At 38.3% G+C, this 22,719-nt stretch overlaps 1 protein-coding gene and 1 long non-coding RNA gene across 3 annotated transcripts in view; one reads left to right on the top strand and one right to left on the bottom strand.

Annotated features, from left to right (window-relative positions):
* LOC134535174 (forkhead box protein N3-like) overlaps positions 1–6,345 on the top strand; it is a 49,278-nt gene extending 42,933 nt beyond the window's left edge. For both annotated transcript variants that reach the window (XM_063374186.1, XM_063374187.1), the window contains exon 10: positions 290–6,345. In XM_063374186.1, the coding sequence (XP_063230256.1) occupies positions 290–722 (433 nt within the window). In that variant the 3' untranslated portion in view covers positions 723–6,345. The remainder of the gene's footprint in view (positions 1–289) is intronic.
* Positions 6,346–10,964: 4,619 nt separating this feature from the next.
* LOC134535175 (uncharacterized) lies at positions 10,965–18,151 on the bottom strand. The gene is made up of 2 exons (XR_010075583.1): positions 17,925–18,151; positions 10,965–14,245 (listed from the first exon to the last, which is right to left on the bottom strand). It is a non-coding gene; the product is annotated as an uncharacterized LOC134535175 (long non-coding RNA).
* Between the last annotated feature and the right edge of the window lie 4,568 nt (positions 18,152–22,719).

The following is a 22,719-nucleotide window of genomic DNA, read 5'->3' as shown; positions in this document are numbered from 1 at the left end:
AAATTTTGGTAGTATTCTTAGAATTATGCTTTTTTACAGTTATTGACAAACGACTTTTTCCCACAACGTAGGTTGCCTTCTGAAATACATAGACAGCCAAAAATTTATAAATGCCAATTTTTGACATACGACCTTTTGCAGTAACAGCAGCAATATGGTAACCAGTAGGCAGATGATTTTTGCTTCACGAGTGGGGAATGTTGCAGCGGATGGGAAGGACTATCGTCTGTCGTCAGGGAGTGTTGTGCCCGGGAGCCGCTCGCGAAGGGGGGGTTGCTCTGCCCCGCAGGGACGGCGAGCCGCGGCCCGTTTGCCTGCTCGCCAACATCGCCAACCTGCTGGCCGCGCAGAAGGGCGCCGCGGACTCGGAGGAGCAGCGCAAGATAGCGGAGGGCGCGGACGCCCTGCTCAACCTGGCGGGCATCGCGACGCGCAAGCGGCCGCCCTCCCGCGCCGGCGCCGCCCCTCCCGCCAAGCGCCCCGCGCCGCGCGGGCGCAGGAAGGGGGCCGGCAGGCGCGCGCCCCACAAGAGGAGCGGCACGGCGGACCGCCGGAGACGCTCCGCCTCCTCCGCCAACAACATCAACAACAACAACAACGACGTTGTGGTCGCGGCCGGTGCTAAAGTCTGTAAAGTGGCGTCGAAACGATCCTCTGTGAGCGAGGCAGTGTTGGCTCGACACGCCAGGAGCGAGGAGCGGGCGACCCGCGCCAGGAGGTAGGATTTCCTTCCGGAGCGGACGTTCAACTCTCGCTAGTGCAGTTTCGTAGGCGGTAGTGCATTGTTTTCGATAGGCTTGTTTTTTTGGTGAAATACGCGTATGTTTGAAAACAATTTATCGAATTGTTATGATACAATTTTTAAGAGTAATAGATTTATTTAGTATTTAATTTAAATGTCTGGAATGAAATAATGCTTCCAGGGAAATATTTTTGAAAGGGCCTGAGTGTAACATTTTTCACCGTTGTTCCGAGGAGTATGCAAGGGCATTTTAGTATTTTACATTTGCTATTAGAACAGTTTTTTTTTTTTTTTTTTTTTTTTTTTTGTATTCTGTGTTGTGTGTAAATGTTATTTTTGAGAGGTGCAATATTTGGTATAGATTCGTCCCTCTAATTTAGGTGGTTGACTGATTGATTACCCAGATTGTTAGGCTATTTGCAAGAGAAATTTTTATGTTTTGAGGTAAGAGTGGCTAACTTGCATACTTCTCGTTACAGTATGTTGCATGCCAGGTAGAATGCAGTTGTACACAAATCCCAAGTTTTCAACTTTTACTAATGTCTGACGATATCTCGTCAGTACATGTGACTTTTTACTTTTATAGATCCTGATAGCTGTTTTGACTCATGTGTTGAGAGATCAGGTAGCCAGTGTTTTATTATACAGGATAGTGATTTTAGCATTAGAATGTGTGCGTTTTCAGTATTTATTTGTTTCAAAGTATTCAGTTGCCACTAACATGACAGTTCGTTTCAAACGAAAGGACAGCTGTAAAGTGTTTTTTTTTATAATGTCTAGTGTTTTCTTGCAAGGTTTTTTTTTTTTTCTCCAATGTAAATTTGTGGAAATTTGGTTCTCTTCCACATTTGTCATCCACTTTGTTGTTTTCTGTGCTGTGTACTTGGCTGTTCGTTTTGACAATCCAGACAATCCAGTTGCAAACGCACTCAGGTTAAATATGACAGTTTTTTCTTCATAACATCCCATAGGATGCTTTTTAATGATGTGAAAACTAGTAACTGGAAATTTAAAGCAACTATTTTTTTATGCGTTTATCAATGTATAGGTGTAAACAATGCGTGTTTTTTGTTGTTGTCTCGCAGTAAATTCAGACATGCTATTTTTTATAAAAATAAAGTTTTTTTATGGCTCTGTAACAATTGTGGGCAATTTACGTGTGATCGTCTTCGGTTCAGAGACAGGGTGGATAAGTGTTCCTTTCACATTCTGTGGATATAATTAATATAAATACCACACTAGCATTTGGCCTCTATTACATTACGTCTTGCGTCTTGGTGATGTCGTTAGCTTTGTTGTTGTGTTGGCATAATCTAGCCATATGAACTGACTTGTTTTGTAGCTTTTATCGAAATCTTTGCAGTAGATCTTTGGGACATTACGAAGCTTGTGTTCAGTTCCTATGATGTTGGGTAACCTTTGAACCTTCATATCAGTGGGATTCAGGGACGTAAATAGACTAGTTTCCACCCAGGGCAAGAATTCATCTTAGAGGCTTCCTTTCCCCTTTTCCCCTCATATTGCCACCACATATTAATTCCACTATTCCCAAAAAATTATTAACTTGGATAGTAAATAAATAGATTTGTTTTCATTCATTTTATTATTTTTTTAAAGAATAAATTCAAATTTAATTATAAAATATTTAATTGACCATCTCTAGTATCGTGTTTGGTATATCTTTTCACACCTATCCCAAATGCTGCAAATGAAATGAAAAGGTTTATTGAATGATATCAGAATATGTGTGTGCTGAATCAACAGATGGAACAGGATTTTTTAATTATGATAACTAATGATAATGTTAGGGATAACAGATTTTATTCAAGTTATCATCATGAGAAAAATTAATTTAAACACAAAAAGCTTCAACTATAACTAGAGACCCGTAAAATTCGCGGGTTAAATGACCTCCAGGATAGACTCCAACATCCTCTACACATTCGGGCAAATGCCGACTGTTCATTGGCTGCTGACCTGTGAGTCGTCTCGACTGGGTGGCCTGTGATTCGACACTTCTATGAGTGAGGGTCTCTAATTGGCCATCAGTCCTCCAGATTAACAGTGAACCAATGACATTAGCAAAACTAAGGTATAATTATTTGAATTTTAGCATAACACGAAATGAACTCGCGAAATTTACGGGTCTCTAACTATAACTTAAAAATACTGGCTTTTTGTGGCTGCAAACATTTGACAATGTCCTCAAGACGGCTTTGAAACGAAATATTGCTCTAGTGATATGATGTCGGGCATCAGCAGGTGTGACGGACAAACAGGATAACTCCAGGGGAAGTCTGTCACGGCACATCTCTCTCTGCCAGGGGACCACCATATTCCCATGTATCGCAGAATTATGACGAGTGGCTTCTCAACGAGAGCCATAAAACTCTTATGTTTCCTTCTAATTGCCACGTGTTGTTTCATAAAAGGCCATGTAAATTATTCTACTCATTAAAGTGACACCAGAAAAGCTGAAATAAATATTTTTTAAATTTACTCATTAAAATAATTTTTGACTTCTATGCGTTTGAATTATTATTTTTACCCCATAAAGTAGTTTCCATAAACTCGTAATCAAAAAGTTTGGGGGTCACATTATTGTCAGGTTAATATGGTATATACACATAATCACAACTCCCTAAAAAGAAAATGAACGTATTACGTGTTAATTTGAAGGCGATAGATACAACTTTTAATTGTCGAACTTGAAGACCAATGGTGCAGTGTTTGTGATGTCATGCTGTCTCTGTGTTGTATCACCTCTACAATAACTGCTGACAGAGGTTTTCTTAAGCTGCACAACTTCTGTGTTTTTAAGTCATGCTGACACAAACATTCTTGTAGTTGTTTTTTGAACAAAAGTTCAACAATTTCAATAAAGTCCTTTGATGTCATGAGGAGCAGTCAAGAACCTTTTAGTCATGACCTAGTCAACACGAACAGCATGAGTACCAGTCTTAAATGTGTTCGTGATTTTAGCTAGAAGGCTTTTTGTAAACAAATTTTACTTGCAGTTTCCTTTGTAAATTGCAAGTGTGACTTTCGACGCATGTATAACACAAGCAATAATTCAAACTCTTGATAGATTTTAAGAAGGGACTCACATAGCTTATACAAGTAAATAGAATGTTCAGATTCTACAAGCAATGTGTTATGATGTAGTAATATATTTTTCTATAAAATTTAATTCTTGTTGCTTGATTGATTTGCTGCATGTTGAATGTATAGTTCCCATGTTATTTTGTAGCCATCTATTTTTTGTTTTTGATTTCACAACTTCACTAAACTGTGTACTATACGAGCATTAATTAACTTTGTGGCCTTTGCTGTAATTTATTGAGACAAGCAGTAGTTGCATGTAAAACTGAATAGAAACTTGCTCTTTCGAAGTGTTGTTTCCATTTACGCAAATTGTAAACTAAAACCTTGCAAACTTGACTTTACTGATTGAAATACAAAATACGATCTGTATTATTTTTTATAAATTCTCATTGGTGCTCGCATGCATTATTTTATGTATGTAGTAATTGTTTGGTTGGTTTGGCGTGACCCTGTGGGACTGGTAACTCGGTAGAGCGCGAGGACGTCGTACTTGGATAGCAGTGGCGCAGAGATCAGCACGGTTGTGGCGTGTCGACGCGAGCACAGGCCTGTGAACAAACACATCACCGGGTGACTGGTTCTTGCTGGAGTTCCAGTCGGAGGCGTGACGTGGTACAGCTAGAGACAACATTTTTTGGTTTTATTTTTAGACCAATTTAGGTTTTTAAAACTGGGTATTTTTGTGCTAATGTTTTAATTTTTATACATTGTCCTTATTCATAAAAAATATTTTATAATTCAGCAAATACGAAAATTAATATATTTCTGAATATTTATTTCATAAAATAGTCACATTTTGAATAACACATGATGCACTTATACAATAAAACCATTAGTAATAAGCATATCTTGAACAAAACTTCTCAGAGAAATAAAAATTAATCTGCAAGTTTTTGTTTGAAAAATAAGTCATCATTAATGTAATATCAATTTTTTTTCCAATCCATAGTTTGTACATTTTGGTAAACATTTGTGCTAAATAAATTACATTCAATCAATTTAACCATAGTAAAAGATAACAATTTTTGTAATTACAGTTAATTGCTGTCAAACTGCCGGTTGATTGGATATTTTTTGTTAAATGTTGGTGCTAAATGGTGTATTAACTTGCATATTGGTGTTATGTTGTGTGGACATGCTTCGCGGTGCTATTTCAGTTTTATCTCTATTTACCTCACAATCTTGTCCCTAGTTGTTGTGTGTTCGTAGAACTGTGTATGTCATCGTTGTGAGATTAAAGCTCTGTGGTAGCTACGTTATGGAGTCGGATATCACCAAGTTTCAAATATCTTGGGTAGTTTAACGTAAGTACGGCATCTTGAATTGCAAGGTAGTTATTCCTGTCAGAGTCCATAGCGACTAGCTGCAAGCAGGCTGCAAAGAAACTGGTAGGTGTGGGACAAACCTGTAGCAGTGTACTTGCGTGTGGAGGGATATTTACTGCCTTCTCTTACAGTGCTCATTAGAGAAGTGTGAGGATCTCCATAAAGCATAGACATCAATTTCCTTCCCTTGACATGCGTCTACATTAAACTGATTTAAACACTTTTGTTGTGAATAGTTCAAAAAATCCTGTTTTAAAAAGCATTTAATTTAACTTGTATATCCTTAACGACGACTCCCTGCATCACTGTGTACAGTCTCGGCAAACACAGGCTCACTATACAGTGAAGTCATGATTGTGCATCGTTCACATAAGTAAAGCAATGGCTCTAATTCCCACATATAATTTAACATGCAAGGGTAAATTTTTTAATATTAATTTTTTAAAAAAACAGGCACATTTTAAAGGTTTCTCAGTGACGTAATCGCTAAGGCATTGCGCTCGTGTGTTTGTACACATACAAACACAAACTCACACACAGCAAGTAGTAACTTATAAGCAACTTCAAAATTTCTGAATAATGAAGCACCATATTAATTCTTGAAATACAGTATTCCGACTTTTCTGTCTGCTCTAGAAAAATGATACTCTGCATATGAAAATATTTTTTTTTTTTAATCTGGTCAACAGCGAGGGCACAGAGATAACAGCACTGCGCAGAACAAGGATCGAGGGAAGGAATTAGCCGAGGAACCATTTCAGAGTTGGCCTGGAGTGATTTTGAGAAACTACAGTAAACCAAAACCAGAATTGCCAGACCAGGATTTTAATTACTTGACCGGCCCTTCAATGTATTATTATGACCGTCATATAGAGCTCTTTTGCGCAGCCTTTCTTTCATTGCTTTCAGGACAATCGGGCCTTGGGACGTCACATAAGCCGTCTTGGAGCCTGCACTTGAGTGATAAAATAAACAGCCCACCTGTTAAAACAGTTCTAGGAAAATTAAATAAAAAGCTGGTGCTAGCATATTTAAATTGTGTCAGTTTGTGTGTGCACAGTATCCTAAATGAATTCCCATAATGTTGTGTTATAAGGAATATAAAAAAAAACATATTGTGGCGAACTATTTAAAAACTGTATACACTCCCAGCAAAAAAAAAAAAAAACATAATTTACAAACACAAAAGTAAGAGCAACAACAGATGTGCGTTTTCAATGTTGTCGTTCTGAGTTGATGTTCTTGTGGCAGTGGGAGAGAGGACTGTTTCGGGGTAGTCGTAGATTTGCCCCCCTGACAAGTTGTATACCTGCGACAGATGTACCTACGTTTGACCTTACAGCTCGGTGATGTGACGATCTAGGAAGTATGTATTCCTTAGGCACATGATGTGCTGAAATAGCTATTTTACTATGAAAACAATCACCATTTTGCCTTACTACTTTCTCTCCCAAAAGAAATATAAATGTAATGTAAATTCATGTCCCGAAATTTTCGACGCAATTTCGCTTTAATGTATGTAGTTTTAATGTTAAATTTAGTATTTTTGATGTAGCGTAAAGGGATGAACAAGAATCGGTTTTAAATACCATCAGCAGGAGGAGCTTGGACGGAAGCTGAGAGTAGCTCTCGATAACCTGAATCAGCGGAAGCCAGCTCGTGCTTCGCTGCCCGACTAACGTCGTTCGTGTGCGCGATGCACGGACGGAGTGCGAGCTGGTGCGTATTGTGGTGGGAGACGTCCGCGCGAGCTCTAAGCTGTCGCGCTCTCCATTTTGTGCAGTCTCCTACCCTAGTTTTGCGTATGTCCGTTCAGAGTTTTTTTTGAGTTGCAGCATTTGATAAGAGCTGTTTTTGGCTGTGTGAGAAGTCTAGCATGTAGTTTTTCCATCATCGTGAAAGTTCCATTCCTTAGTTGAGTGACATACTTGTTGGTTTCACAGATGCTTTGGTGATTACCCATTTATAGTTGAGAGTTTCGAACATGGAAGCGCGTGATCGGCAGGTGCTCTAAGGAAACTCTTGGTGTGTTTGTGCACAGAGCCTGTGCGTGCAACTAACGGGACGCACGGTTGTTTTTCATTTCCGATCAGTAGATCTGACTTGAGAAGCATGCAGTTATTTTGCTTTTCATCATGGTTAGAATTGCTTTGGTTTTAATGTGTACAAAGCTTTGTGTGAATTATTTGTTTTGTGCATTTTTGTAGTTTTTACTTCTAATCCGTTCTGTACAGTTTTATTTTTGGAACAATTTTTAGGTTTAACAGAAATAAGTATCGGGTTCCAAATTTCCTAGCTTTAATAATGGTAAGGGTTGGGAAAATTAAAATGAAAATGTGTGAGTATATTTAGGTTGTTGCTTACTTGTATATGTGTTATATGAAGATTGATTATATATATTAGATTGAGTGGTTGTATTATACATTTACAGACTGTACTTGTAGGTTACTCACATTATACATAACTAATAATATAGTTGTTCATTAGCCAAATAGTTGGGCAGGTGATGGGGTTTACTGTTGTACAGTAACATATATACATATATATAATATATAAATCATGTATATTTTTTCAACTATGTCTCTCCAGTGATATAAAAGCTCTTCCTCATAAACAAAACAAACAATCAACTTACTGTATAGAATACTTCATGTGTTTTTTTTTAGCGTACACACTCCCGTCATGCTCAGGACTTGTGTCGAAGAGTGACACTTGGGCGACCACGAAAGTTTTGTGCCAAAGATATACTAATGAGTTTGATTGGTTTTGATTGCCAGTAGGCCATGTAATTCTGAGGAAACACATTTGAAAACGTAGAGTAATGATTGTCGAAAAGGAGTTTCTTAATTTCTGTTAGGAACCTGTATGCTGATTAGTGTACATATTTTGAGTTAATTTTAAATTTTGATAAGTTTCCTTGTACATTAATAATGGTGGCATTATTGGCTGAACAACGCAAGGGATAATATCATTACCTGTATGTTTTAATGCGTAAAAATGTGACGTTTAATGGTATACATATGTGACACTGTAAATTTAAACTGGCTAAATGACTGTCCTCAAAAATTTTGGTGCTGTAATTTTTGTATGGGTTTGAGAGGTATGAGGGATGATGTTTGTTTTTTTACTTCTATTTTTTTTCTTCTTTCTTGTACTGAAAAAACTTTCCAGACTTAGTATTGGCTGCCGTGACTGTGGGAAAGCCATTGTTCCGAGTCTTCAGCAACCTTGTTTATTTTTTTATTATTATTATTTTTATTTTTATTTTTTACATTGTGGTCACTATAGGCTTTTCGGGATTCAGTTTGTTTCTGGAGGACATACTTCGTGATGGTACGACTACATTAGTCGGTTATGCGAATGGTGCAACATTCTGACCTTTTGTTCTTTACTAGAACGTCGCAGGCCCGGTTGCAGTCGTTGTACACTGTGCATGGCTTCCCGTTGCCTTCTCTGCTGGCTTCGTAGCGCTGGTGTCCGCTGGGCGGTGCTGTACATCAGGGGGTGCATATTTATTATTATTTATTGGTGTTAGGTGTAAGTATAGCGGGTTGGCGAGACTGATTGTGGCGTGGGTGGGGAGCTAAAGACACACCGCTTGCTTGCGACAGCTGTTGTCGAGAGGGGTGCCTTCACGGTGGCCGGTGTAGGGGGCTTGTAAACTGGTGTGCCACGTTTTAATTTGGTTTTTCAGATTGTGGCCATTACTGACATTGTGGGCGTTATTGATTGGAAGTTGCGTAATGTGTGTCGAAACTGATGCGCACGAAGCTTTGGCACAAACCTTTCTGATGTTTTCACAATCGGGCAGCGTGTTTAAGACTTGTAGTGCAGTCTGTGTAGATACTCTTGTTTAAGATTGTTAAATCTCAAGTATTCAAAAAATTTCAGCATAGTAGTGATAATATCATAATGTAAAACTTGAGGGAGTCTCGATTCTAAAAAGCAACTACAGCAATAGAAGAATGTGTGTTATAGGTGTCTGTTAATAGTGAGTCATTATTATAATTACTCTAAATTTTGTAATTTTAAATTGGATAAAAAAAAGTGTGAGTAGATGATTTATTGCTTTAGGATTATCTAACTACCCAAATACTAACAGTGTGGTTGTTTGTAAAAAAAAAATGTCTTTGACATTTTTATAAGAGTTTGAGGAGGAAAAGTGTGCCAAACTTGTTGAGTGGTTGTTATACTTTGTTGTACATTATCTAGATTTTATCTATGTTTGCCACACTGTTTTGTGGCGAGCAAGGGGTACAGCTAACATATTTTTTCATGCTGCCAAAGAGTCTGTAATGCTTATTCCTTAGTGGAAATAAGTGCTACATTGTTAGTCTTTTTTCCTGCAGGGTGTTTTTGATTGCATTGAATACCAGGTTGTTGATTTTTTGTATTTTTTATTGTTTTACTCTTTATGTTCATAAATAGTTATTAATGACATTGCTATAATGATTTTAATTTGTTTTGATGTGGGTATGTCATCAAAACTATTAAAAATGAATACCAGTAAGTACCTACGTATTATTATTTATTCTTTGCAACACCATATAACAGAATAAAAATATGGAGAAAAAAACTGTTAAAATAAACAAAGCTAAAACAGTAAATTGTGTTGAGTTTATTTCACAGTTTCCTTATTATGTATCCTATCCACAGATTCATCTAATAGACTAACTAGGCATGAGACCATATTGGCTGAGCGAACGATCTCTGGAATAATTTCAAGATAAACACTAACTTAGAAGTACTTGACTTCCAAATAAGCTGCGGTGACTTAAGTTCTGAAAGCAAATGCTGATGCAGGATGCAAGTTGAGCCATCTTGATCATCAGCGTGTGTGTTTACTTGTGTGTTGTCTCCCCTTGTGTGCTGTTCGTCATAGTCATGCACTTGCAGTAATATGCAGGGGCGTAGCCAGGGGGGGGTTTTAGGGGTTCAAACCCCCCCCTTAGCACCAAATATTTAATTAATTTCTTATTAATCACTCAAACAAATTTCATATTAAATTTAATAAAAATTTTACCATTACAATATTTAAATTTAAGTACCGAAAACCGCTAAAATAGCACTATTATACACCTTAAAATCCAAATTTTCCCGGGGGAGGACCCCCGGACCCCCCGCTTTAATACGGGCCGGGGGGGGGGGGGGGGGGGTTGCATGCTTCTTAACACCCCCCATACGCAAATCCTGGCTACGCCACTGGTAATATGCACTGCATCTTATTCACTCTTCCACGATCACAGTGTGCGGAGATGCACAACAAACAGGTAGAGTGAACTGGTTTGTGATTTATTTAGTTATTTCTGCCCGGCAGTTACAACTCAAAACTTTTTATAAATATTAAAAGCTTGAAAAGATGTTATGGATTTTTATGATATTAACAATTAAAATAAATAACCCCAAAAAAAAATTTAGGACTTCGGGAAAAATACTATAAACTGGTTTTGAGCTTTTGCATGAGGTCATTTATTCATTAAGTAGTGATTTATTAAAAACAATTACATATCTAAATTTATATTATGTTGGTTTTTAAGATTTTCTTTAAATGTAACAACCCGTGTTAAGCCAAAAGTTATTAGGTTTTTCCTGAAATTGGTGAGCTAATATTTTTCTATTTTGTAGATCAATAATTTTCAAATAAAGAATATATATATTTAGAATGTTGTGTGGATAAAAGAGGAATCTTTAGATAGGTTATATTAAAATTTGTCTTGCTAATGCTTTGTGAGTATGGGGATAGAGTTGAGTCTTTATTTCCAGCCAGAACTATTGGGAAAATATCAGCCAAATTTCACATTTGGTTTTTTATTTGTCCAAAATTGTGCTTCCAGGCCAAAATTAAGTGCACTGATTTGTTGAGTCTCTGATGTATACAGCATAGTATTAAATTCATAAAGTACAAAACATTAAAATATAAATAATGAATACTTAAATATAAAAATTACACTTTTCACACTATTAGATCACTGGATAGGCCTTAGGAACAAGCCGTACATTTTAAGTATAAACAACAGAACTAGAGCTAAAAGTTGTTTAAAAACAAAGATTGTTGGCCTTGGAGGTGTGGCACCAAGTTAGCGTGTGGCAGTACTGTCGAGAAGTGTCTCGTCAGACAGCTAGCTTACATCAAAAATATATACATAATTTGAAAATTAATTTTTTTATTAATTATTTTTCTTTATATCATAAGGCTAACCCACAGTGCAACAGCTGCTAACAGAAGTAACCACACCCCTCAATTTGTGACTCACTGTCGAATGAAAAGAGATGGCCATTAGTTCGAATGTTTATCAAAAAAAAAATATTTCAGTATTTTACAAGGCTTTATATTTAATGTAGGCCTACAGCATGTGCATGATTAAGTTTACGCCATAAAATAAAGTGGCTAAGCTTTTTGTTTTGTGTTTAAAAAAAAAATATGGCTGGAAAATTGCTGTTTAGTAATATCAAGAGTTATAAATGGTAACATTACTTATGCTTAGTCATGATGTGGATACCTTAATGCATCATTGCAGTGTTACAATGACCCACTTACAAATTAGTGTTGATGTCCCATTCACAACTTCACCATCCTATATGCAATATTGTCTCATCTAGGACAAGATGGAATAAGGTAATTTTTTTATTATATAAGTTTTCTGTTTTACAAGAAGCCGATGAGACAGAGGCGCTTGGTGGGAAGAACCTTGGAATCCAGTAGTAAGTTAGGTGCAGAATCTGAGAAGTCAAAATAAACTAAAACTTCAGTGGTTTCCATTCTTTGTACCTTTATTTCTGACCACATATGGTTGTGAAATGCTTTTTCAACCAGTAATTTAAGTGGTAACTTTTTCATCTGAATTAGGATAAAATATTTTTTTAACTAATATAACTATAAGTAATTTATGTAGGATGATTTTCTTCAAAATTAGGAATAATTTATATTTTCTAAATAATTCTATGCAATGACATACTTAAGTTAATATTTTTGCAGTGGTGATTATATATTTTTTTCTTTGCTTGGTGTAAACAAAAGCTCGACTGCCATATATTTGTTGACAAAATCTGGTTTCGCTAGATCAGCAAACTGAGGGAGCCAAAAAAATGATGAACAACTAATAAATATTAGGCATACTTGCCAAACATAATGTGATGAAAGATGTTCCGTTTGCAATTATACATACATACAGGGGACTTCCTTCACCTGTAAGATATGAGGTGATTACGTCAGCTCAAGCTTACAGGTTTATTCCATCAGCTCTTAGATACAGTATGATTCCGTTAGCTTTAATATTCAGGATAATTCCGTCAGTTCTTAAGACACTGGGTGATTCCATAAGTTCTAATATTCGTGTTTATTCGTCCGAGCCAAGATACGGGATGGTGCAGTCAGCTCTAAATTACATTATTATTCCGTAAGCTCTAAGATACAGGATAGTTCCTTCAGCACAAACATATTATGGGTGATGATCAATCTAACTATTTGGGCGATTCCATCAGCTCAAGGATACTGTGTGATTCCGTCAGCTCTTAAGATACGGGATGAGTAAGGGCAGGCAATTTTCGCGAAAACATGTGAACGCCTATTAGACTGCAACAAGGTATACCCGCACGAGCAGGGCCGGAACTAGGGGGGGGGGGGGGGGGCAAGCGGGCCATACGCCCCGGGCGCAAAGCTGTGGGGGCGCCAAAATCACCGGCTTGCATTGTAATTCCTACTACAACTGGTAACTGGTAAAAAGTTTTTTTAACTTGCATGCCAGGAATGTCTAATCTGATTTACAATATAACGTCTCAACATATATTTAATGAACAAGTCTAGTGATTATACGGACTACTTTATGGACATAGTGAGTTCATGCATGGAAGGTACAGTAGCACAGAAACTGTTACATGTAGGTATGGAAAATGCTTAAATAGCACCATTTTTCCGTGAGAGGGCCCCCGGACCCCCCGATTTATTGGTGTGGTATGTGCAAAAAAGAGGGGGGGGGGGGGGCGCATGAATCCATTCAGGCCGGGTTTATAGAAAACGCAGAAACGCAAGAAACGCAACTACGGTAAAAGTCCAACCTTAACTCTTCTACCAGCACGTTTATAAAAAACGCAAGACACGCAAGAACGCAACGCAGAAGTTGTTCAACTTTCTACTTCTTGCGTTTCGGCCTTCTATACTGGTTGCTTAGTATGTGGAAACTGAAACTGTTATGTAATGCATATAAAAGGCTCTGCGATTGTAATTAATCGCTACGCTTGTGTTTATTTATGTTTTGGGCTGGCATTCTTCAAGTGAATACAGCGCAATGGAGGAAGCTGATGAATTTCTTGTTCAGCTTATCCAAAATTTTCCCTACCTGTACGCTAAGTACAACAAAGATTTTAAAAATAATCATGACTTAATCCTGAAATTTTAATTTTTGACGTTGGCGATGGCCGGCGTCCTTGCGTTTTTTATAAACGACTGTGAATTTCTTGCGGTTGTCGCGTCCTGCGTTCTTGCGTTTCTGCGTTCTTGCGTTTTCTATAAACCCGGCTTCATGCCCCGGGTGCCAGAGACTCTAGTTGCGGCCCTGCGCACAAGCGGTTTCTTCCTTGTGATTGGCGGCCGTCTGCGAGAGAAGCCGTTGCCTCATTTGACCGAGCCACTCAGGAAGCTTTGGTTTCCGCGCTGAATTAGTGTGATTGGTGTTCCAACAGTAGACATGCACCTGACAGAAACCCACCCAATCACGAAACACAGACGATGCTACAGTGTTTTGGCTTTCAGCTTAGTCTCGGAATCGTTTCGCGAAATATGCATGGCCCTAGGGATGAGTAATTCCTTCAGCACCGCTATAAGATGTGATTCCTTCATCTCCATAATAATTCCTTTAGCCGTAAATAAGGGGTTATTCCTTCAGCTCAAGATACGGGGTAGTTACTTCAGCTCCAAGATACGTAAAGTCCCGTCCAGTACGGGGCAGTTCGCCGCTGTGTGTGCCGCGAGAATCCACATGGCGCTTGCTCTTGGCGGAGCCGACACATGGTGGGGGGATCCTGTCCGCTCTTTCACCTCGTCGGAGTGGGGTGAGGCACGCAGATCCCTGGGGACCTGAAAAAATTCGCGGGTTCAATGACCTCTAGCATGAACTCCATAGTTCTACGTACACTCATTCAAATGTCACCCACTCATTGGCTGCTGTCTTGTGAGACGTCCCAACGTAGCAGTCTGTGATTTGATGCTGCTTTAGTTGAGTTTATCTCATTGGCCCAGAGTCATCCAGGTGAGTTGTGAGCCAATAGCAGAGGCAGCAATGAGGTATAACTATTTGAATTCTAGCTTATCGCGAAATAACCCGCGAATTTTTCCGGTCTACAGATCGCTCTATTGAGTGCGAAATGCTCGACGACTGTCAAGATCAGTGACAGATTAGAGCCTGATTTACAATGTATTAGCGAGCGTGAGAGCAGTGGTATAGGCTCCCCCCCCCCCTTTTTTTTTCCATAACCCCTTTAACAAAAAATAACTGGATTTACAAAAAAAAGTTAATACGTACGTCAAACTAAAAAGCTATTACGTTTCGAAATATCTGACTCCCATTTAACTGTGAGGTATAGTTATTGCATCCCCCCCCCCCCCAATCATCCTTTTCCCCAAAAAAATAAGTTCCTCAAAAATTTCGAAGCTAGGTCCGTCTTTCCGTGAAGTTAAGTCACAGTGAAGTTCGCAGTGCATTTAAAAAAAAAAAAAGTCCGTATAAAATCGTGACAGTATTTGGCGGAAATGTTCGACTGGTGTTTCGAAACTTCCACCCACTGCGCACTAGTTCGCAACGTCCCTTCCTTGATTGGCCAAGATCAGTACAGAAGCTTCTTGTGTACCGTCCAGTTCCTCACTCGCCAGACATGGTGGTTTCCGAAACCTCGCGCGGTCTGGAAGATGGATTCGGCCATTTTGAAATCGGATAAAGCAGTAGGCCTAAGTTTCCTCGTGTTTTTTTAACATTAATTGTGCTTGATTTAATTTATACTCACCAACACAATGCATTAAGGAATGAAAAAGGGGGATGGTTTTTTTTTTTTTTTCCTCAAAATCTCGTGTAGGCAGTGACGTTCCTAGTGTTTCGAAGGTCAAGTGTGCAAAAGGTTTCATCGTAACCGGATGAATGAGTTAGGAACGCATGCGGGACAGTCGGTCGGGCCGAATGGTGTCCATTGTTTCGACACTGCTTGAACTCGCTCGGCGACAGTCACGTGACACGCGCTCCACACCCGGACCCCGCGCCTGCCCTTTCCATTCTTGAAGTGACGTCTAATAAATCGATGAACGCCGGCTGCACGCACGAAAAAGTGTCCCGTTACACACATTGTTTCGTTACGCTGTGTCCCGTTACGCCCATTGTACGCTTGCGCCGCATCTATCTCTCTTCCACTCGACATTTATAAAGTGAAGTGAAAAGTTAATGTGGTTTTCATTGCTTATTACAACAATTTCGGCAATAAAGGTTAATTATTCTTGCATTTTAAAAATCTGATTACTAGTATAATTTCAAGTTTTATTCTTTTATTATTAAAATAAAAATGATTCAATTTTATTCATAAAGTATGCAATCATTTCATCAATGTTTTGTTATGACCTTGTCACGTTAAACTATCGTCCGTAAACCGACTTTACAGACAACCAATTTTTTTTAGATTATACCCGCATCTTTAATATTGTCAATTATTATCGTTTGTTCGATTATAAAAAAATACTAATAACTTTATTTCTGTATATACCTAATGAGCAAGAAGTTTCACCATTGTAGTGAGATTTAATGCCTGGAACTTGGCGGAATTGGTTTTAATTTATCATTTATAAAACCCATTTGAGGATCCAGAGGCGAGGGAGGACATAGCAGCATTTCCCCTCCTCCTCTTCCCCCAAAAAAAAACACTGAATTTTTTTTTTTTTAATTTTCTACTAAACCCTTATCATAGTTTACCAAACTTGCTTAAGTATTATTTTACTGCAGTGCTATCTATGAGCGGTTCCCACAAGGTGTTCCGCGGAACCCTGGGTTTCCGTGAGTCAGAACGAATGTCACACAAACAGTGGCGTAGCCAGAATTTGTGAATGGGGGGTGTTAAGAAGCATGCCCCCCCCCCCCCCCTCCGTATTAAAGCGGGGGGTCCGGGGGTCCTTCCCCGGGAAAATTTTTGATTTTAAGGTGTAAAATAATGCTCTTTTAGTAGTTTTCGGTACTTAAAATTAAATATTGTAATGGTAAAAATTTTATTAATTTAAATATGAAATTTGTTTGAGTGATGAATAAGAAATTAATTCAAGATTTGGTGCTAGGGGGGGGGGGGGGTTGAACCCCTAAACCCCCCCCCCCCCCTGGCTTTGCCCCTGCACACAAAGCAGGCACAATGACTTTCAAATAACTTTCTTTGAAGAATTTGGGGTTCTGCCAAAAGAAAAGTCGATCATAGGGTTCCCTGGCCGAAAAAAAATAAATAAATGGGAACCTCTGCTATGGATAATACGACGTTTTTGAACCACAAATAAAATGTACCAAAATTGTATTAGAAAATTGTATTCGGTCCTTCCCTGACCACAATCTGGATATAACTTGAAGCTGAAGTTGAGTGCGGAGAACAGCACGGCCCGAGGGACGCCATGGAGAAGGGAGCTTCAGAAGCAGAGACTAACCAAGGAGATCGACGTGCCCGAGAATCCTCCGTTTCATTGCATCCGCGAGTACATTCACGCTTCACAATCAGGTATGCACGAGAGCATAAACTTAACCTGCAAGGCCTATTAACTACAGAAAACAACAATATTAACTGACTTTAAACAATAAATGTACCAAATGTAGCCTACATAGCATTTTAATACAAAACGAATTCAAAACTGATATGAATTAAAACTATTTACATATATAATTTTATTACATTAACAAGTTTTTTTTCTCATTATGTGATGCTTTAAGAAGCGAGGCGTTTAATTAAAATAAAATATTAGTCTTATATAGGTAACTTATTGTTTGTCTGCATTATTTAAATATTTCACAAAACTTTACTTCAAATATAAAATGCGGATACGCAACCCGAAACCCATGAAGTTTAAGTTTACTGATTCTTGCACTGCGTATTCGCGTCTTGCATAGCATATAAACGAGTTTTGGTAATCTTTATTATTTGGCAGTTTGCTTCACGCGTTCTTGAGTTCCAAAATGGCAACCCTCATCTCACACTGCGAAGTGGCAATCCTCATTTGTGTACGCTCCGGGATGGCAGCCTCAGATTTACGTCCGCTGCGACGTAACCCATACTTACGCCAGCTCCGAAATGGCAACCCTCATTTAGAGACAACGTAATTTATGATACGGCAACCCTAATTTTGTGTTTGTTCCAGAACGCCAGCCCTAATTTATGAGAGCTCCGAAATGGCAAGCCTAAGTTTCCCTTGCTCTGTAATGACCCTGATATATGTGCGCTTTAAATCTGTAACGCTCAAATATAATGGACCATAACCTGTTCCTTTTATTTATTTTTTATTTTTCGGAGTAAGAATTCCTGGGTGAGCATCTGATAATCAGTTTCCACGTGTCCTGAGAGTTGTATTGCGCTCAGCCAGCGGTGACTTTTTTTCTTTCTATTTTTTTAACTTTAATTTCACCACTTTAAAAGTGTATACAAAACACAGCGTCTTCCAACGGCCCTGCGCTGTTGCACGATCACATATAGCTAATATTTTAGAAAAAAACATAAAACACTTGAACAATTTTACAATACATATTTCTTACCGTTGCTGGAAAAAGTTTGATGCAGTGGATAGTTGGACAGCAAGTGTTTCAACAATTATACATACATATAAAAATAAGTACAGAATTCGGTTACGCGGTGACGGTTACTGGCGGTTGGTGGGATGGGGATGGGGAAGAGGGGGTCGCCGGACAGGCGGAGCAGCCCGCGCATGCGCAGTGCGTCGTGCGGTCCGGAATGCCGGCCCATTCCTCCGCCGACTGCGACTCCGGACACCAAACTGGATTGGTTTCTTTGCTTATTTATAGCGCGCGTCCACCACCGTCGACTGTTGGTAGCACTGCCGCGTTCTCCGCAGTCCAGGCTGTGCACGCGAGGCGCGGCTTGCCTGCAGCGTTGCCAACTTACCCATTTAACTGCTAAATAGTTATAACATCCCGGCTCCAACCGTAGAATGTTTCGTGTTCGTGGGCTGACTATTATAATTTTGTATATTTTAATTTTATATTGTGCTACTTCAGGTGACAAGCATCATCACCTCTGGTAGCATTTTGTTCTGCCAAAGTTGCGTCTGTTTAAATATATCACTGCCAGGGGCGTAGCCAGGGGGGGGTTTTAGGAGTTCGAACCCCCCCCTTAGCTCCAAATCTTTAATTAATTTCTTATTCATCACTCAAACAAATTTCATATTAAAATTAATAAATTAATAAAATTTTTACCATTACAATATTTAAATTTAAGTACCGAAAACTGCTAAAATAACACTATTATACACCTTAAAATCCAAATTTTCCCGGGGGAGGACCCCCGGACCCCCCGCTTTAATACGGGGGGGGGGGGGGGGGCATGCTTCTTAACACCCCCCATACGCAAATCCTGGCTACGCCACTGATCACTGCTGCTGTAGGCCACTAAGTCTCAATAATTATTTCAAATAGAATTATACAGTTTTTAAACAAACATAATTTATTATGTGAAGAACAATTTGGATTCCAAAAAAATAAATCCACTACTACAGCGACTTACCACCTTCTTAAACACATCCTAGAGTATCTGGATAAAGGTAGTAAAGTATTTGGCATTTTTTGTGATTTATCAAAAGCATTTGATTCTGTACATCATGGAAATTTAATAAGAAAAATGGAAAATTATGGTATAAGAGGTATTGCCATTAAACTACTCTCATCATACTTAAAAAATCGAAAGCAAAGGGTTCACCTAAAAGAAGATACTATGGAAGTAACATCATATTGGGATACAATTAAAACTGGAGTTCCACAAGGAAGTATACTTGGGCCGCTACTCTTTCTTCTGTACATAAATGACCTTCCTTCTCAAAAAATAAATGGAAAGATGATACTCTTTGCTGATGATACAAATATTGTTTTAACAGCCCCGAATAACACCGAATTAAATGCATTAGCCGTAAACACTCTAGATAACATGGAATCTTGGTTTAAAGAAAACAGACTAAAACTAAATCTGAATAAAACAAACTTCCTACACTTCAAGAGAAACACAGTGTTCAATCCCACACACACTTCTTACACTTATAACGGTCAACTAATAGAGGAAAAAAATTCAACAAAATTTTTAGGTTTTGAAATAGACACACACCTAAACTGGCACTTGCATATACACAACACTGTTAAAAGACTAACCCGTGCTTGTTATGGTCTTAGGGTGATTCGAATGTTATTGTCTAAAGACTATGTAAGATCTGCATATTTTGCAAATTTTCATTCCATTATGAGTTACGGCATGGAACTTTGGGGACACACAGCAGAAGGAAACAGAATATTTAAGCTTCAGAAAAAAGCAATTCGACTAATTTCCTTTTCGAAACCATCATCATCCTGTAGACACCTATTTCAAGATCTCAAAATTATACCTTTTTACTGTCAATATTTTATCCAGCTAATGATTTTAATGAAAGATAACATACATCTACACAAAACAAATAGTGACATACACCCGTATCAAACAAGAACTACACTCAACCTCAGAATACCATCTCACTCCACCAGCCAATATGCCAAAAACTGTAATTATGTGGGAATCTGCTTATATAATAGTCTACCTCGGCATGTTAAAAATATTAATAATAAAAAATTGTTTGCAATAGAGTTAAAAAAAATAGCTGAAAAACAGTTTTTTTATTCTTTCAAAGATGTAGAAGACTTTATAAAAATAAAAAATAATAGCAAAGATTTTATAGGGTAAATTCAATCCCACTTGCAATGTATGTTAACTTATAAGTAAAATGTAATTGTATATTATTATTATTATTATTTTTTTGTGAAATTGTATATTTTTGTGTTTTTGTTTTTTGTGAAATTATATATTTTGTGCTTTTGTTTTTTGTGAAATTGTATATTTTGTTGTTTTTTTTTTGTGAAACTTTATATGTATATATATATTATTTTTCCTATATGTACTTGACATGTATCATACCCCAGAAATGGGGTCAAAGGATATGAAAATAAATAAATAAAAAATAAATAAATAAATAAATTCTGCTTGTTTGAAATGTAACACCTTAGCTCTCGGCACTGTGCTTTTGGTAGGAGAAATTTCGTGCATGGAACGGTGCTGCCATCTTTGGCGGATGGCAGGGTTAACTTTATAGAATTAACTGTTTAATGAATTTTATCAATATGGGTACGATACTAATAAAATTCTTTGTTGGAAATCAGTCTTTCCCGCTTTATCGGAGCGATTTCATTATATAGTTTAAAATTCAGCTCTGCAAATGGAATAATTTTATATTCGGCTGCTCCCACATCAAAATTTAGCCACATATGATTCGCGTCCAGAAATTTAGTTGAAAATACAGTTGGCATATATATATCATGTTCGGCAATATTTTTAAATAATTCTAAGTTAAATTTCGTATCCGAGTTTCGTGTTAAATTATTATAAATTTGCTCGTTGCCTACATATGTCCATGATTGCTTCCCAAAACCAACTGCCAGAAGTAAGCACAGTAAACTCGTGGAATAACATCATGTCAGTGTTAAGAAGACTGCAAGTATCCGCTCTACCACTCTGGTTCTGGGGTAGAGCGCCTGCCTTGTGACTTGTAGGACCCGGGTTCGCGCCCCGGCTCCTCCAAGGCGGATTGCCCAGACTAAATGGTGGCATTTTCTCTGGTAGGAATACAATCCCTTGCAACAAGTCAGGCTACCAAAAGAAACGGTGGGTGGAACAGAAAAAAACCTTCCAGGTGGCTTCCAAATGGGGAGCCAGTTTCTTTTCTTGGGCTCCCCATGCGGTGGCCATTCCGGGGGTTTCTCCGGGGGAACGGAGTTTTGCAAAAATATTTGTTAGTTTTGTTCAAGATAATTGTATCATTATCATCCCATCGCACCTGAGTTTATATGATCTATAACATCAGCTTTATAATTTTACACAAGGTAAGTACTTACCCTAATAAAAATCCATCTTATGATCACAATGTAAATCTACAGTTTTATTCCCTCACATAAAAGCTTAATTTGAGTATTTTCATTATCTTTAATAATAAGAGTAACATATCCGTCTACATCTGATACATTAATAATCATAATAATGTCCTCTACATCTGATTACTTTTAAATCTAGTATAAGTACATAATATTCGATTTTTATCCACCAGTTGTTTCACTTTCATAATTTATATATATATACAGGGGCGCAACAACTAAATTTCCAAAGGGGGGGGGGGGGGCAAAATATATTTTTATAAAGAATCATCGATCCCCCCTATTGAAGTGGGTGGTCCGGGGGTCCTCCCCCGGGAAAATTTGTATTTCAAGGTGGAAAATGGAGCTATTTAAGCAGTTTTATTATCTAAAAATTGATTACACAGCACTTTCTTTGCCCCCGTTTGCCCCCACTTCAAGGTTTCAGAGGGGGGGAGGGGGCAAAATACCCTTGCCCCCCCCCCTGTAGTTGCGCCCCTGCATATATATACTTTCATAATTTATATATAAATATATATCGGAAACTACGTGTGAATCGTGGTTTAATTTCAGTTCAGCGTGCGTGTCATTTACGTGATGACATTTTTTTTATATTATTTGTTGTAAATGTTATAAACAAAATTAAATCATTGACACTGAGAAATACTTTTTTATAAATGATGCTATGATTTCATAATAGGTAATTTTTGTGCCACATTTGGGAACAAACCAGAAATTTAAATTATAATATTTTACATGTAAATCTATATAATCTGTGCCTGAAGAAGCAACTCTGGAACACATACTCGGCAAGACCACCTCCAACAGACCTATACTTAAGGTACATACACACACATACAGTAAGCTATGCGCAGTTGACAGGAACTACTGCTGCGGTGGTTTGCAGACATCTCTACTCTCACTACTTACCCGGGCATTTATGCTATGTTTCGTGACTAGGTGAATTTCTTTCAGGTACATGCCTCCTGTCAGCACACCAATCATTAGGGCCATGCAGATTTCGCGAAAAGATTTTGAGACCAGCTGAAAATTAAAACACTGTAGCATCGTCTGTGTTTCGTGATTGGGTGAGTTTCTTCCAGGTACATGTCGATTGTAACAACACCAATCACAGTAATTCAGTGCGGAAGCAAACGCGTCCTGAGTGGCTCGGCCAAATAAGGCAACGACTTCTCTCGCAGACGGACGCCAATCACAAGGAAGAAACCGCTGGTGCGGGTATACCTTGTTGCAGTCTAATAGGTGTGCAGATCTTTTCGCGAAAAATGCCTGCCCCTACCAATCAGATTAATTCAGTGCGGAAGCAAACGCGCCAGCCCATTAGTGGCAGACGGCAGCCAATCACAATATCTGGTGCGGGTTTACCTTGTTG

The sequence above is a fragment of the Bacillus rossius genome, chromosome 8, assembly GCF_032445375.1.
Source record: "Bacillus rossius redtenbacheri isolate Brsri chromosome 8, Brsri_v3, whole genome shotgun sequence".
Lineage (NCBI taxonomy): Eukaryota > Metazoa > Arthropoda > Insecta > Phasmatodea > Bacillidae > Bacillus > Bacillus rossius.
This window is presented reverse-complemented; position numbering and strand designations above follow the sequence as displayed.